General features: G+C 44.1%; 1 protein-coding gene across 3 annotated transcripts in view; it reads right to left on the reverse strand.

The window, feature by feature from the left end:
* Positions 1–17,854, reverse strand: part of LOC113405310 (proteasome adapter and scaffold protein ECM29-like) — an 83,620-nt gene that overhangs the window by 39,663 nt on the left and 26,103 nt on the right. For all 3 annotated transcript variants that reach the window (XM_026646383.1, XM_026646381.2, XM_026646382.1), the window contains exons 6-17: positions 14,294–14,465; positions 13,557–13,696; positions 11,899–11,980; positions 11,377–11,496; positions 11,107–11,192; positions 10,744–10,822; positions 7,278–7,327; positions 6,654–6,720; positions 6,432–6,554; positions 4,716–4,819; positions 3,769–3,892; positions 425–505 (exon numbers count right to left, since the gene is read on the reverse strand). In XM_026646383.1, the coding sequence (XP_026502168.1) occupies positions 425–505; positions 3,769–3,892; positions 4,716–4,819; positions 6,432–6,554; positions 6,654–6,720; positions 7,278–7,327; positions 10,744–10,822; positions 11,107–11,192; positions 11,377–11,496; positions 11,899–11,980; positions 13,557–13,696; positions 14,294–14,465 (1,228 nt within the window). The remainder of the gene's footprint in view (positions 1–424; positions 506–3,768; positions 3,893–4,715; positions 4,820–6,431; positions 6,555–6,653; positions 6,721–7,277; positions 7,328–10,743; positions 10,823–11,106; positions 11,193–11,376; positions 11,497–11,898; positions 11,981–13,556; positions 13,697–14,293; positions 14,466–17,854) is intronic.

Consider the following 17,854-nt stretch of genomic DNA (forward strand, 5'->3'; position numbering starts at 1 on the left):
GGACCACCCTACCTGCTACCAAGCTATATGAGCAATGTCTCGGGGGTGCAGTATCTTCTGCCTTTGATTTCCCACTGTTGGGGGAGGGGGGGGAAGACCGTCAGTGCCTTCTTTTGTGAGGTTAGGATGCCAGGTGTGTGCAAGGAGGCATGGTCAACACATCCTCCTCAGAAAACCATCCCTTAACCATGACACACTAACTACTGAGCTACCTCAAATCTCCCTTTTTAGGGAAGATTATTGAGGAGGTTGTGGCAAAGTCAGTCAGGTAAACTCCCCAGAATTCCTTAAAGAACTGAACCGAGATTGCCTGAGTCCCAAGTCAGTGCCTGACATCCTATCACCACTGTTCTCCCAGTGTCCCATAGGTTAAATAATGACATGTAAGAATGTATCACTATTGCCGTGAGACAGACACAATTACCTCTCCAAACGTAGCAGGATTGAAAGGCAGGACTGCAGTTCCGGTCATGTATTTAGCAGGAGTTTTCATTCGGTGAGAGGCCTAAACAAACAAACACATATATTTAGCAGGGGTACACGCCAGGCTGTAAATGGCGCACATACTTAGTAATAATCTTTTCTGCTGCAACTAATTGTACCACTATCTTCCACTCAGCAAATGTAATTATAAACAAAACACTGTGCATTTGCATAATGCAGCTAACCAGAAGATCTCAAAAGTGCGTTAGAATCATTAATTAAGGCTCACAACTAGAGCTGGAATTTCCTTCCACAGGAAAACCTAGAAACTTCAAAAAAAAATTATTAAAAAAAAAAACCCAACACATTTCAAAAATTTCAAACCAAATTCCAAAAAAGCTTCCAAGCTTGGAGACTGCCAGCTCAGGCTAGCAAGAAGCCAGGAAGCTTAGGAACCAGCAGGAAACCAGCCTGGTTTCCCCTGGAAACTCATCAAAATCAACACATTCCCACAGAATCTTTCAATTCTGACAAATCAACATCTTCCAAGAGTAAAAGGTTCCGTCAGACAAGCTTCCAACCAGCCCTACTTTCAGCACCCCAATAAGGTCGGCAGATATTAGTTTATCAGCATGTACGATGACTCTAGGCCTGGATTCAACAACTGTGGAATCAATTATGTCCACAAATTCTTTGCTTAATTGGGGCCCTAATGAGGCACAGACAGCTTAAGCAAGCGTCCAAAGTCAAATGAGTGGAAGACTTTGGATCAGAGCCCATTACTCCAGGCTCTGGAAACACTGGATCTTACTCCTCCTTTAAATTTAGTTCTCTAGACTTTGAAGACAAGAGTTAAGCTCATTTATGTAGGGAAGTCATTTTGCACACTGATCCTGGCCGTAAAGTGTTCTTATATGGACCAGCTCCACCACATATTTATTATTCACCACTTGCATATGAAAAACAAACACTTAAAGTGTCTCAGCAAAGGGGAAAAATTAGTCTTGTATCCTTTGATGCTTCTGTTAAAAAAAAAAAGACCCGAATAATGGTGGGGGTGTGGACAGGGGGTTCTCCTGTTTGTTTTTCACACTAGAAATTCAGGTCATATCAAAGCTGAAGGACTCTGCGATCCCAAGTGAAGTGGTGACATCACGAGAGCCAAGAGAACAAAAAAGGGAACTGAAAGGGAAAGGGATTTTTAGTCACATTGATGAAAATTCTGGGGGGGTTTCTGAACACCTATTTAACTGGAACGACTCCTATTTTGGATAAAGGAAGATTTTGCTAGAGATTCAACACCATCGCCCCTCAGTTCAATGACATTTGCTGAGGATGCAAAGTTGGGGGGTATTATCCATACAGAGGCGGATCGGAATATTATACAGCAGGACCTTGAAGACTGGAGAAACAGAAATGGGATGAAATTCAATAGCACAGAGTGCTTAGTGTCTAATAAGAATTTCTGCTACAAGCTGGTGGTTCATTCGTTGGAAGTGACAGAGGAGGAGAGTGACCTAGGTGTACTGGTCAATTACAGGATAACTATGCGCAACCAATGTGATGCAGCTATGAAAAAGGCAAATGGGATTCTAGGATGTATCAGGAGAGGCATTTCCAGTGGGGATAGGGAAGCAATAATGCCATTGTACAAGGCACTGGTAGGACCTCACTTGGAATACAGGGTACAATTTTGTTCACCCATGTTCAAGAAAGATGAATTCAAACTGGAACAGGTGCAGAGAAGAGCAAGTAGAATGATCACGGCCAATGAAGGACCTATCTTATGAGATGAGACTGGAAGAGTTCGGCTTGTTTAGCTTAGCAAACAGTGTTGAGAGGGGATATGACTGCTCTCTAAAAATACATCAGGGAGAGTGAAGAGCTATTTAAGCTAAAGGACAATGCTGATACAAGAACAAATGTGTATAAACCAGCCATGAATTTATCTATGTGCCTAAATCTCATGCTTCAGGACTTCAGCCAGTTACCTGCAGGGGATCAGGAAGGAATTTTCCTTCAATGCATTCTGGGTTTATTTTAATCTCCCTCCTCTGAAGCATCACAGCTGGCCAGGGTTGGAGATGAGCCACTGGACAGGATGGGCCAGGGCTCTGAGGTTGCACCGAGCATTCTCTCTCTCTCAGGTACCTGGCTAACTGGTTCTTGCTTAGATGCTCAGGGTCTGATCATCATCTGTGGGGTCAAGAAGGAATTTCCCCCAGGTTGAACTGGCAGTGACCTTAGGGGTTTTCGCCTTCTTCTGCAGCACAGAGTGCAGGTCACTTGCCGGGATTATCTGGATACATCCCAATCATTTTCCTGCCATTACAGGGACCTTGGGCACTAGCGCACCTCAGTCCCTCCCATGCTCTGCCTGGGGCACATAATATAGATTCGTTTCCTATGGGCTGCAATAGTTTTGTCTAATTCCATTTGTTGCGTTCAGTGTGCTGGCGTTAGTGGCCTGCGGTATGCAGAAGGTCAGACTAGATGACCTGGTGGTCCCTTCTGGCCTTAAACTCTATGACTATGACATTGAAGTGTCAGCTGTCACAAACATCCCTGAGACCTTCCAGAAGTCCTGCTATAAAGGCAGTTAAGTCCCAGTTTGACATCCCTGATATTCCTAAGGAAGAAAAAAACATGCAGAAAAAAACCCTTTTAAAACAAAAGTCATTTCAGACTTTATACTTCATAAGAAAAGCGAAGAAGGGCACAAGCCCATTATTTAAATCCGTACAGGTCACCTTTAAGTGCATACGGAGGGGAACAAACTGCTAGAGCAGCATGTCATGTCAGGCCCTGGGGCATCTCCCACTGTAGGACTCATGACATGTCACTCACACAGTCAGTATTTTCATTTTTCCACTGAGTTACTATGAAGAGGATTAATTAAGCCTTTGAGTTAATAGCAACCTCCTTCATTTGTTCCATTTTCTAACGCTTTTATGTGCTGTACAATATATTCCTCCCTTTCTCTGGGTCAGCCAACACATGGTCTTTGTTCCTTTAAGAATGGTTTGTGTGAAGTCACTGCTTGTGTAAGGTGCTGGATGACCGGCCCTGGAGATTGAACTCCCCCCACACAACTGATTCAACACAAGCAGCAGCGCAAGCTTTCCCCGCTGACCTAAGGGTGGTTATTTCAAAGGACCAGTTTCCATAGCCCTGCTTAACCCTCAGTTTCTTTGCCAAGGGTGCCAGTAATGGTGCCTATTGGGACCAACTGAGAGGGAGGTTCTTGCAATCTCAAATCTGCTCTTTCCTCAAACTTCAGCTAACACCACTGCCTTGGGGGTAAAAAAGCCTGCAATCATTACAAGTCTTGCCGCAGTGCTGTACCTTGTCTTGAATGTAATGGACCATTTCTGGGAAGGAAGGCATCTGTTTACCAGCACTCTCCTTTTCATTTTTACCAGGAAACATTCTCAGTACGCGCTGGGCTTCTCCATGCACCTCCTCTCGTCTTTCAAGGGGAAAAATGAGAAAGGAAAGTCATTTGCACACGAGCACAGAGCGAATGTTATTTAACAAACAACAAGTGCATTTCTTGGGGAGAGAGAGGGCTTTTAAGGAAAGAAGCTTTTTTAAACACTCCAGAGAAAGAAGCTTTTTTAAACACTCCAGAGAACCAGCTGCAGGTTACAGAAAATAAACAGCTTTTTGATTCTGGAAGAAAGGAGATTGGATGATAAGAGACTTTCTTGGCTTACATATCACAGTGTTCTCAATCTATCCAGCACCATCCCCATCTTACCAGGCTAGCATCTTAACCAAGCTATACAAACTGCCTTCAGTTTCCAGTCTTTCTACTCCCCCACCCTAGAAGTTTTGTTTTCCTCTCTTCACCTCTTCTTTTTCACCATTTTATGGCCCTGCCCTTAGCTGACCCATTGCCAGTCCTCTCACGAAGTGCTTATCTGAACCAGCAGTTCCCCGGGCATCACTAACCCAATGCCGTGCAAGACACGTTAGCTGCAACTGATTTACTTAGCTTGATTTAATTATATGATGGTGTGGTAAATCAAAGCTTGAGCACTTCAAGTTTTGACATTGTCAGTCCATCCTTACCCCACTTTGTTTTTCTGGTTTAAACTAAAAGACAAAAGTACCCTGTGAAAGATTTTGATTTCTCTTCTTCCTCCCTAGCTTGCCAAGATAAGGCAGAGCTTCAGGTCTCTGCAAGTTTGCCATTACTGCTACAACACAATGGCCAATTTCCAAACAACTGCATTGAATTTTTTATTTATTTTAACCCAGATGCAAAGTTAACACCTCCTGAAACTTACGGATCTCCTGCAGCTAAAAGCAGTAAGTATCTGGAAGGGATGTGATCTGAAGGGAACACTGTGCTTGCAAATTTCACGGCCACCTGACGCACTTGGACTTCAGGCTTAAAAAAAAAAGTCCTCATTAGCCCATCACAACAAAAAGCTTTTTAAACAAAGGCAATTGCATGAAAGAAAAACCTTAAGATGAACCTAAACAGTTGTTTCAACAATAAAAAAAAAGTTTACTTCAGTTGAAGAAGGAAATAATTGTTTTGCCCCTACAAGTTATGGATCTAGACAAATTAGACGTATGTGTCTGTACAGTATCGCCTCAGTGGGTCTTGATCTTGGTTGGGGCCTCTAGTTTCTACTATAATGCAAACAATAATTTGCAGCCAAAACAAAGGATTTCCATGTGGTGTGCGTGCAAACAGATATCTCAATCATCTTCACTTTAGATCTGACCCAATTAAGCCAAAAGTAATTATGGAGGTGCAAGGAAACATGGAAGTGCATTTGGAAACATATCTAGTCATAGCAACCACTGTAAACGTAATTAGCAACATCCTTTTTCATAGACATTTTGTGACAATTCCTATGGAAAACAGTGGCTGTACTTGGGATTTAAAAATTTTCTTCAAGATCAGAAGAGGTCAGAATACTTCCTTCTATTGTGTTACACACCGTTCTGTGTTACTTCTGCCCCAGAGGGACAAACACAGTCCTGTGACGTTTCCAATCCTAAACTGGTACCGAAGTGAAGAGAACACAACACTGAAGTAGCTACTTAAATGAACACCGAAAAGGCTGTTGTACTTGAAATTGACCAGCCTTAACAGTATTCTTATCTGGTACAGTACTGTGTCTCAACCCCTGCTCGGGCAATTCAAGGCCACCTCTCTAAACCAATACTTAGTGCAGCAAGACACAGAAAAAACACCACCAGTTTTTGCAGTAAGCACAGCGAGAATAGTTAAATGTGTAATTACACACACACACACTATTAGGAATCATGGGCCATGATCTCAAACCCTTAATCATCTCAGCAGTTACAAAACAAGAATTTGCAGGATTAGACCATAATAAATAGAACAGTAGCCAGAGATGAAAAAAAGAACTATTCGCTGAGTGAGTCCCAGCCTCTCTACAAGGTCTGGATAGAATCTCCAGAGGTAGGACAGACTCTTTCTTAAAAGAATACTGTCTTGAGGCCCAGATATCTAGAATTGCAAGGGCAAAACTGTCATGCATTTGTACACCTAGTTTTGCACAGGTAAATGTGTATGTCACAGGAAAGGCATGCACAACTATCCATACAATTGCAGAACCTCCAGGTGCATATTAGCTGCACTACTAGCAATTCTGAAAAAGACAGGCCTGGATACAGGGAAATTTTGAAGAAAAAGAAAGGTGCACGGATATCATTATTCCAGTCACTAGAACATTTTCAAATCATTTCACTTCATGACATGGAAAGCCTCTGCATAGATGTAACAGTACAAGGAAAATGGAAGAGCGGAACATCTCTAACAAAACATAGTGGAGACAGTGTTAGAGATTAGAGCTGAGTGAATCATTGATTTTTTTCGTTCGTTTCATGCCAAAAAACAGAATTTGGGTGGGGGAGGGGAGGGAGTTCCTTGATGAAATTAAAAACAGAAAAAAAGAGTATTTGGGTCATACCACGCGGATCTCTCTTCTTTTAAAAAATGATATTTATCTCTAATAAAATACCTTTATTAGGTATGAAGCCACAAGAGCCTCCATAAGCGTACGCTGTGCTCCTTCCAAACTACTATATGCTCCAACCATCATAGACAAGGCCTCCTGAATAGCAAGTCTGGTATCAGGCTCTTCCTGCAATATGAAAACAAGAGGATTCATTACTCTCCAATCTGTCCTCCCAAACAGAGCATTAAAATAATGACCTTCTCCCAAACCCATGTTATCACCTACCTTGCACAAAGCTTCAAAAAACTGCTGGACAAGAGCTATGTCCTTGGTAAACAGCTGAGGCATTCGACTGGAATAGAATCATTTGAGTAGGTTTTTTAAAAAGAATTTGAGAGCAAAACCATATCCATACTCTGCATTTCACTTCCCTCGTCTCTTTGCAACTCACCTCTACCTCCAACCATAACCTCCACCACTGGGCAATTATTCCCATTAACAACCACTCAGCGTGGCTCAGAAATCAAGACATTCTATGAAACAGCCAATTTGATAACCAGTTTGGAGGGTCCACTTTTGAACACACAGCTCACGGAGTTCATGTGTGCTAACCTCCGCTAAAAATCATAAATTAACAAACCCGCAGCAATCTAGAGAAGAGAACCATTATTAGATCCTCTCTGCATGCTTCCATGAACGACCATCAGTCATTCCTAGCAGAACGATCCACCACCACCATGTTTCATTTTACAGATGCAGAGATGACAAAAGACAGTGCTTCTCTACACACTGTGCTCTGTTGCAAATGGCCATCTGGCACGACACTAACTCGCCTGCCTGCTGACAGAGTTACAAATTGCTTTGGAAAAAATTTCTGACATCCCATTACTTAAAATGCGCTTTAGTTACCTGGAGAGTTTTCCAACAGCTGAATAGGCCATTGACAGCAGTTTGGGGTCCTTGAATTATAAAACAATGAAAAGCCAAGTCAGCAGAGAGAGCCAGGAGAGAGAGAGAGAGAGAGAGAGAGAGAGAGAGAGAGAGAGAGAGAGAGAGAGAGAGAGAGAGAGAGACACACACATACCTATCCCTTATAATTATGCCATTACTTTATATCCTGTCTCCTCACCTTTGAAACATAGAGCCCCAGAAAATAATCAAATCCCAGAGCAAAGCACCTTGTAAACGAAGAACAGATGCAGTACGTTCTTCCCACAAAAACAGAAAATTACGCCAAAAAAGCTGCCTTTATCTTTCAAGAAAGAAAAACTGCTGGGATTTGCTAGGTATGTGAAATGGCCAGCAAGTGACACACACCTTCCACTGACCCCAACCAACTTCCAGCAGAGCCTGTCACCCGTCACACAACAGTGTCAGGGTCCCCGGGCTAACAATTATTTAAAAACTCTTTGCTCCGGTAGCACCCATCCAACCACTTAAATGCACCCCGACCACACCCTTCGTAAGGAAAGTAAAGGCCCACCCCACTCATATCAGTACACCTCATCTGACAGCCTTATTGGAGTCACTTATTGGGACAATCTGCACTAGGAAGGGGTTTGCATGATCAGGCACTGGTAACGTGCTTTAGAAAAGTTTGCTTTATGAAATGACACTGGGAAAACCTGCATCGTGTTTTGGGCCAGAGTACGACACCCTTAGTTATGGCTGGTAGTACCTGTTGAAATGATACCATCCCAACCGTACCCTACCCCGCCTTGGGTCCCACTGACTTCACATGGAGGAAGGTATTACTCAGGGAACGGCTAGACGAACAGCTAGTGTGTGGCAAGCTTGGGTGTCAATCAAACTCACCTGCTGTGCAATAACTGGCCATGTGGACACTGCTGCCGCGCACTAGCTGTCCGTCTAGCCGTTAGACAGAAAGCAGTTAGTGTGGGGTAGATTTACACCCGTTTGCCACGCACTGCGTGTTCACCTACACAAGCCCTCAGCCTGAGTTAGGGTATTGCAATCAGGCCCGTGCAGCGCCTAGCACGAAGGGGTCTAGGTCCATGACTGCAACTCCCAGGTGCTATCACAATAATCGCTGCGCGGCTACCCTGGCCCATCACCACTGACTGGAACTGCCGCACTATGGTTCATGGACACTCCACAAACACTATCAATGCACCTGACACAAGGGAGAGAGATTTAAATTATACACCCAGCATTTACTGGCAACCCTCCTATCCTTTCTGTTTTCTCCTTGCTTTAAGTAACGAGCATCTAATGCAGTTTTCTTTTGTTTACCAAACTCCCTCATGTCTCAGCAACATTAACATTCCTACATCCCCTCACCTACTCCTCTCACTGCCTCCCTGCCCTACTGCCTTGTTATTTTCCTGTCCTCACCACCTCCTCCTTCCTCTCCTCTCATCTGGGAGGCTTTTGGCATTTAAATTAGTAGTTAACAAAAACACCCCTGAATCAGAAGGTTCTTAAATGTGTCTGGCTCAACTTCGCTTGTTATCAAAACAAAAAAAATCTGTAAAAGGCAGCAAAGTGGTCTACCCAATGCAACCAGTCCTCCAGCCTGCGGACCACGCTCTACTCTGCAGCTCTTTATTTTTCAAACCCTGCCGGCTCACAGCCTCAGCTTTCCCTTTGCAAACTCAACCCAGAGAGGAGCAAGATGTTGCTGATGCAAAATGGAGAAGCATCCAGAGGACCTGACAGAAGCGGTTTCCGCACCCTCCGTTGGCAAGAGATGGACATACCCTTGCAACGTGGTCTACAATCTAAATTTGGCCCCTTGGCTGCTCCTGGGAGGTAAGCTACAATCGTGGCTACGTGCAGTCTTCTGCCTTTGTTAGGGCAGACGGTTGGAACTTATCCCTCCAATGCAGACTGCACACACTAACCAATGCTTTGTATTAAGCGATTGTATATTTCTGTATTAAGCTATTGCAATGCACTCTGCTTGGGACTACGCCTGAAGACCACTACATGGAAGTTTCATCAGGCAGTGAATGACATCAAGGTCATACTTAAAGTTATACATGTGCTTAAGTACCTCCCCAGATCTGGGCATGAGAGAATAAAGCCCCAATCCTGCAAACACTTACACATGTGCTAACTTCAAGTACACCTCTACCTCGATATAACGCTGTCCTCAGAAGCCAAAAGAATCTCACCGTGTTATAGGTGAAACCGCGTTATATCGAACTTGATTTGATCCGCCGGAGCGCGCAGCCCCGCCCCCCCAAGAGCATTGCTTTACCGCGTTATATCCAAATTCGTGTTATATCGGGGTAGAAGTGTACATGAATAGTGCCATGGAAATCTTGCAATCAACAGGACTACTCACATGCATGTGCATAAGTGTTTGCAAGACTGGGAGCCAAATGGCTTGCCAAAGGTCACACAGGATATTTATGGAAGAGTGGGGAATTTAGTCCAGGCCTCTTGGATCCCTGTTCAGTACCATGAGATCACCTTTCCTCTCTCTGGCCTATCTGCTGAAAATATTTCCTTATACATTCTTTTAAAATAAACATCATGCAAGAGCAATGAGGTATAAGAATCAGATCAGTTCAAATCAGACCAAATCATTTTTTTTCTTTTTTATAAATCTAAATAAATAAATCCTTGCAGTGCTGTTGTAGCCGTGTTGATCCCAGGATATTAGAGAGACATGGTGGGTGAGGTCAGAGCCATTCCTTGGGTAGGGCGAATCGGGGCGACCACCCCAGGCCTCGCGCTTCAAGGGTCCCCGTGCTTTGATAAAATCGGGACTGTCACGATATTCAGCCCTTTGGCCTGTGTCCCGACCGATTTAAGACCAGGATGCCATTTGTCCCGATATTCAGGTGAGGCAGGAGGGCGAGCGGGGTGGGGAGGCAAGCAGCAGGTGGGGAGAGAGGCAAGCAGTCGCCTAGTGGACAGTGAGGAGATGAGCGGGGAGGGGGATTTGTCCCGGGTCCCACACCACCCTAGGGATGGCCCTGAGTGAGGTAATACCTTCAGCAAAAGTTGGTCCAATAAAAGGTATTGGACCAACTTTTGCTGAAGGTATTACCTCACCACATTGTCTCTCTAAGGGTATGTCTACACTACCTGCTGGATTGGCGGGCAGCGATCGATCCAGCGGGGACTGATTTATCGCATCTAGTCTAGACGTGATAAATTGACCCCCGAGCCCTCTCCTGTCGACTCATGTACTCCAGCACCGCGAGAGCAGAGTCGACAGGGGAGCGGCAGCAGTCAACTCACCGCAGTGAAGACACCACGGTAAGTCGATCTAAGTATGTCGACTTCAGCTACATTATTCACATAGCTGATGTTGCGCAACTTAGATTGATTCCTCCCCCCTCGCGTAGACCAGGGCTAAATAAATAAATGTGACTCTACAACAAAGAACCTTTCAACTCACCTCTTTGTATTCATTAATCAGTTTCGTAAGCCCATTTAAAAGCATTGGGCCTAGTGGCTTTATTTTACTTTCTGGACAACTGGAATTTAAAAGAAAACGTGTTAAGATATATTCTTTGCACCTCCTACAGTCCGATACCAAAAACCGATTGCTTTCTATAACTGCCATCATCATCTTCTCTGTTCTGCCAGTATTACAGCTTAACATACAAAAAGATATACAATATTTTTAAAAAACCCATGTGCAATAGAATTAAATATTCTTTGTCTTCAGCACAACTGCATATTTACCATACAAAGCTGTCTCTGTAAATCGCTTGAAATAGTTTTGCATCTATTACCATAAACCATCTAAGGTGCTTACCTTGTACAAATATGATGTACAAACTGCAGGGACAGAGTTCTCAGTTTCGTGTTTGTATTTGCACCAAAGAGTCCATCATATACCACCTGGTGGGAAGCATGAGAAGATCGGATACAGTGACTGGTTTAATTTTCGAATATTATTTGCATTCCCTTCCTTCCCTAGCTATCATATGCAATAGTTAAGTTTCAACCCTTTCCTAGGCACTGGAGGAATGATACAATTATAGTAGATATGTTATGAATAGCTGCTGTGGAGTGAAGGTGTCACCTGAATGTTAGCTGGGAATGTTTCTGCAGCTTGTCTGGAACGCAGAAGATGAGGAACAATCTTTAATTTAACCCGGGTGCTGACTGGATCTCGTTTCAGTTCTGGCTTCAGAACAACTCCCTGTCAGGAACAAGATGGAAGATATTTCTTTGGCTGTGGCTACTACTACTTGATTGTTAATAATTCATGAAAGTGTGTATTTTTTTCAAAAAAGAAAAAAAAATATTTATTCAACTGCCAAGTCAGCAGAGAGAGCCAGGAGAGAGAGAGAGAGAGAGAGAGACACACACACACACACACACACACACACCTATCCCTTACAATTATGCCATTACTTTATATCCTGTCTCCTCACCTTTGAAACATAGAGCCCCAGAAAATAACTGCAACTGCTCGGCAAAAACAAAGATCAAAGGAAGTGACAAACTAAAAATGGATGCTTTGTCCAGCAAATAAACCACGGCAAATAAAATAAGATCCTCATGAATAAAGCAGGAACACAGCTCTGGAAGCAAGTCTTACCTCTTTAGTTTTCAGTGGTATATCCCCGAGGTACACTTTGTACATTTTGTTGACGATAGTAGGATTATTCCAGTCAATTAAGCTAAAGAATTGTTAAAGGAACAAGTTAAAATTATGCCTTAATTATTTACAAATATATTTTACAGCACTGTGTAATGTTTTGAAGGGGAAAAAAACTAAATCTAATTAGCTTCAAGTGCAGTCTAATTTCACCCTCAGCCCACCTACAATCTGCAGTCATGAGGTAAAGAATTACAAGCAAGTCCTCACAGCCAGGTACTCCACAGATGGATTTTTGCTTCCCAAATAAGCAATGAAAAAACCCCCCAGTAGCTCCCTTCTCTTCCTTTCCCACGAAGTGCGGGGGATGTGAATTTAGTGCTGGGGGGGGCAGCCCAAGTGACTGCCCTAGAAAACAAAGACTTCTGCTTATCCACAAAACTGGTCTGGCATGGGCAGTAAGGACCACAAGTTTCTTACCATTGCGCCTTGACTCTGACCTGGCTGGGACACTCCTACAGGGGAGAAGATACTTCAAGCTCCAGGCCCATTCATCCTGGGCCTCTCCGATGAGACTGTCAACCAGGAGGACAATCGCTATGGTGGTTTTAGCAATAGGGACCCTTGTAAGCTGGGAAATGGATTTAGTCCAAACCCATTTAACACAGGCCAACAAACAGCCAGCTGATCAGAACAACTTTGTCACTATAGACCTGAGCTGGGCTTGAATCACTGACCTAGGACCTTTCACCCCAGTGTCCTATGTTGTCCTTTGAACAGTGGCGTCCACAGCCAAATGAGCCAAAAAAATAACTGGGGGGGGGGGGGTAATCAAGGAGAAGGGCACACACATTTTTGCCTATAACAACTGAGCCCTAAACATGGGGTTAACATATGGCACATCTAGCAGCTGCATACATAATGTAAGATGTGTTTAAACAAACGTGTTTTATGCTGAGGCAGTTCTTAGGGCTCACAATACCACCGTAAGGGGAGTGAACAACCAGGTTCTAAAGAATGGAGTCATTTTCTCAACCAAATTATTCCAATGAATTAAAATAATCTCTCTGGCCATGACTGAGGTGCACTGGAGAAGGCGTCACGTGACTTGCTTATGCTGTACTTGGCTCAAACCAATACTATTTAGCCCCACACTATCAGCAGTACAGAATTCATCCACACATTCAAAAGGCTGACCAATCCAGCTCCAATAATAAGGAAGTCAGTTTGTGTATGCTCCAACCACAAGCTGCATGAACACCAGGCTGCCTCCTGTGTGAACGGAGCAGCCTCTGCTTAGCAAGTGACTCAGCAAATAGCCGTAGCAACTACATCTGCCGGCCTGAGGTAAAAAACACAGATTTTCCTCCAGGAGGAGCATTATTTCCAGCCAGCATTGGCTGGGGAGGAGACAGTCATCATGCAAGATGATGGGTTAACAGAAACCTTGCTGCTGCTGTTGTGGAAGAGGACAGCCCAGGGCAATGCTGAAGTGATTAACCAGCGGGATAAATGTCCATTGCCAGAAAGTGGTGTGGCTTTCCCATTTGATAAACTCGCTGTCCCCTCTCAGCCTGTACCCTTTCAGGATCACTACATCAATTGCAATTATTATTATTAGAAATGCCAGTGCCCAATTCTTAAACAGAAGCCATTACCTTTGTTTGCTTTTCAGTTCCAGGTCTGCCGCAGTGGCTACACTGTGTCGTGTGTCGCTGGAGGCTATTACCAGGTGTATGACGGCTTCAAGCTCTGGTACCTGCTCAGCTTCAATGAACTTTACTATTCCCAGTTTACACTGCTCCGCAACGCAGAAGAGAAAGTAAAAATTACTGACCAGCCGACGTGCTACATTCATGTCAAGTTTAGCAGACCGAAATCTGGGCCTTTTGTAATCCTAGAGAGAGAAACTCTCACTCTTTCCATCTCCTCGGCATGCCCTCAGCTGAGAAGCTAAGCTTTCTAGGTGGCAAAGAGTTATGTGAAACCTCCACTGGAAATGAACTGAGAGAAGAGTTCAGAAACTCGATTACATCTAAGAGAAAGACACAGGCGAGGACAGAGCTCAGCTGGGCATTTACTAGCAAGTTCTGAAAATATGTTTTAAAGTTAGAAGGATAGTGGCAGCCTTAGACCTCTGTCTCACTCTCACCATTTGTAGGTGCTTTAATGCATGAAGTGCAGGTTTCAAAAGAACGTGCACATAGACTACAGACACCTAGTCAGGCACCGTGTGCTTTACACACAAGCTGGGCAAGCCATTTTTTGGAGTGAATTCTACATTTACTTCCACACCAACGTGCATTCCTTGCATGTTGCAGCCATTGTACCCACCAAGTCGTTTTACTGAAGTTCCCGTTTCATACACCTGCATAGCCCACGTGATTTGCATTACCTGTTCCAGCTGTTCAGGTGTCCATGGGCTATCTCCAATTACCCGCTTGGCTGCGTAAAAGCTCATCCCTGGAGGAGGTTGAGGGATCCCCGAACTTCCAGCACTACTGGATGCAGAAGAGCCCTGTGCCGATGGCACATTTTGGCGACTCTGGGATTCATTCAGTACGTATCTGGAAGGAAAAAAGGAACACTTGAGTGGACTTATTAAACTACCCTATGAACTGAAGTCAATTCCTCATTACAAGCACCTAAAGAGATCAAAATAAATATCACTCCTCCCTCCCCCTTAAATATTATTTTTTGACCATATTGTGACAGGTTCGGTCACAGAAACCCCCTTGGGACTGTCACCTGATGTGCTGAAACTATCTCTGAGCCCGTCTTCCCTTCCAGCTGGGACTTCAGAGTAATACTTCATATTTCTAGCTTCAGATACAAGAATGATACATTCACACAAATAGGATGAACACACTCAGTAGATTATAAGTTCTGTAATGATACCTTACAGGAGACCTTTTGCACGAAGCATATTCCAGTTACATCATATTCACACTTATAAACATATTTCCATAAAACATATGGAGTGCAACATCTCATATATACATAAGACAGACTATTTAAACACACAGCAGAGCCTTGCCAAGTTGCATTAGTGACAGGGAGAGCAACTGCAAGTTACAGGTTAGCCTGTAAGCGAACACAACAGTGCATCACAAAATGTAGTTTGTTAATTGAGCGAGTAGTTCAGATGATTCTTCCCAGCATAACAGTCGGTCTGCTATCGTAAATGCTGCAAAAGGAACAAAGGCCCAGTAACTCCAGGCTTCCCAATAACGCTCTGCTAGTAAATGTTTGTTGAGAGAGGAGAGGGATAGCAGGGGTTTTTTGGTGACCATTAGCAGGTTAGTGATCGGTGAATTAAGACTTAATGAGGTTCTGCAGTGTTAGAATGCAACACCCAGTAAATACAGTATTTGATAAACTCTTATACAAGTACTAACTGGAGCCTGTATGAGGGGGGTTGGACTAGATGACCTCCGGAGGTCTCTTCCAACCCTAATCTTCTATGATCCCCTCAATCTCACAGAGGAGGCTGGGATGCATGAAAACACATAGAAGGCATAAAGCAGGCCTCCTTCTGCTCAGGGGGCAACCCCGAGATGTGAAGAGAGGGGAGAGCTGTGGTAAAAAACAAAAAAACAAACACCCCTTGGAAACAGCCCATCTCTGCAGTGTTGATAGAGGAGACAGGCAACAGAATTCAAATTCTCAGGCACTCAGAGGTTGGGGGCTCCGGCCCTGGTCTTCATAGGGTACATCGACACTGGAACTTTTTATTTTTTTTATTTTTGGAGATATCCCATCTCCTAGAACTGGAAGGGACCTTGAAAGGTCATCGAGTCCAGCCCCCTGCCTTCACTAGCAGGACCAAGTACTGATTTTGCCCCAGATCCCTAAGTGGCCCCCTCAAGGATTGAACTCACAACCCTGGGTTTAGCAGGCCAATGCTCAAACCACTGAGCTATCCCTCCCCCCAACCCTGGAGGTTTCGTTTCCAGCATAGTAGGGATATTGACGCTAGCTCAGGTAAATGTTCCTGCACTAGCCCGGATGGAGCTCATATGCTAACAACAGTAGCGTAGCTGGCCACCGAGTACAAACACACCTAGGACCTAGGTACTTACTCGTGCGGCTAGCCCATCCCACCGCCTGCGCTGTCACGGCTGCACTGCTATTTGCATCATGCTAGCTCCATCAGTTAAACACGTACGTCTACCTGCCCTGGAAGTTACACCTCCAGCTCCTGTGTTCACGTATTCTCCAAAAGTAACCAGCCAAGTCTTTCTGCGAGCACCCACACGCACTCCTAGGGGCCAGGGTAACAGCCACTCCCCCCGTGTGCTGAGGAGCCAGCTAAACCAATCAGAACATGAGAACTGTGGCACAGAGACCAAGGTGAACAATTTGCTATTGCTCTGAACAACCAGAATCTGCTGTGGCAGAAAACGATCTCAGCAGTGCAGGCGACTGCTCATCCCAACTCTAGAGCATGATCTTTGACGTACAGAGTTTAAACAACTGTGTGATTTGGGCCTTTAAGCCCTTTTTTAAAATCTTGCTGCAAGCTGGAGCCTCCAAGAAACGTTTAGCACTAAAATTTAAGGAGACAAAACAATCAAGCAACTATGCAGTAGGCTACTGGGAACAGAGACCTGGTCATTCACTCCAAGATTCAGTTCCAGCAGAAGTTCAGATCAGAACATAGTAAAGGAAACAGCTTGTAACAAAATATCACCTATAGAACAGGAATACAAATCCTTCTACTGCCTGATCAATAGCCATAGCTTTATACTGGGATATTCCTTCCCCCTCCAGGCTGCACCACTAAATACAACAGAACGTAATAAGGGTCTATTTAGACAGCACTCATTCCTGATAGATTTATCAGCATAACGGCTTCAGTACACGTGGACCAAATCCGACCTGTGAAGCATAATCACAGAGCAAGTTCCACCGAGCAATTTTATGCCAAGAAGGGTAAATCAAAGTTAAAACAGGCTATGCATAGTTTCCACACAGAGGCCAAGATTTTCAAAGATGGCCAGTGATTCTGGATGCCCAAATTGAGATACCCTCTCAGCACTTTCCAAAAAATCAGGCCTCTTAAAGATGTCTCAAGTTGGGCACCCAAAATCACGGGTCACTTTTGAAAATCTTGGCCAGAGCTTTTGAAAATCCCACCCAAAGTGCACCAGGAGCACTAGTCTCGCTGTAATATAAAAGGGTGTGTCCTCCTATCTGACTCAGGTGCATTAGAACATCCCAGCTGTCACCTGCAGTCAAGTGACAATCAAGGAGGGTGGGGAGGGAGGAGTCCTGCTTTTAAAATAATTTCCAATGTCCTTCCAAGTGAACTCTTCCGGAACAATATAAATGAGTGGCAAACACAGAGTCAAAGGGACGTGGCTTTTGAAAAGTACTGATTAAATATGCAAAAGAGCAAGATCAGTAAAACCAAACTGCGCAGTAAATAATGAGTGTACACAAACTTGCTCTGGGAGCCGATGTGCACACCCACTCCAGCTGTTAATCAGATTACAACATCTCTAACGAGCAGAAAGTCGTAACATAAATCTCGTCGCTGCGGGGCCGATCCTGTGAGATATGAGCCCTCATTGCCCATTGCTATCTAGTGCAGTTGGGAGTGCTCAGAACCGTGGATGGTCGGGCCCCAACAGACCAAGCCTAGAAATGGGGAGGTGCAGGGGAGAGATGATGAAGCAGTTTGATTTTTATTTTATTGTAAAATCATGATTATTTAAAACCAGTTTACCTCTCTAAGGGCTTGATCCTACTCCCAGCGGAAGTCAATGAGAGATTTGTAAAAAACAGATTCAATAAAGCACTTAAGCCCTCTGCTGAATAGGGATGGGATTACTCACAAACTTAAAATAAGGTGCCTGTTTAAGTACTTTGCTGAATCAGGGCCTCATCAACTTTATTGGGAACGGGAGGTAAAGGAGCACACTTTAAAAAAAGTCTCTTTTGTGCACACTTC

The sequence above is a fragment of the Terrapene carolina genome, unplaced genomic scaffold, assembly GCF_002925995.2.
Source record: "Terrapene carolina triunguis isolate 2854851 unplaced genomic scaffold, T_m_triunguis-2.0 Scaffold35022, whole genome shotgun sequence".
In the NCBI taxonomy this organism is placed as follows: domain Eukaryota; kingdom Metazoa; phylum Chordata; order Testudines; family Emydidae; genus Terrapene; species Terrapene triunguis.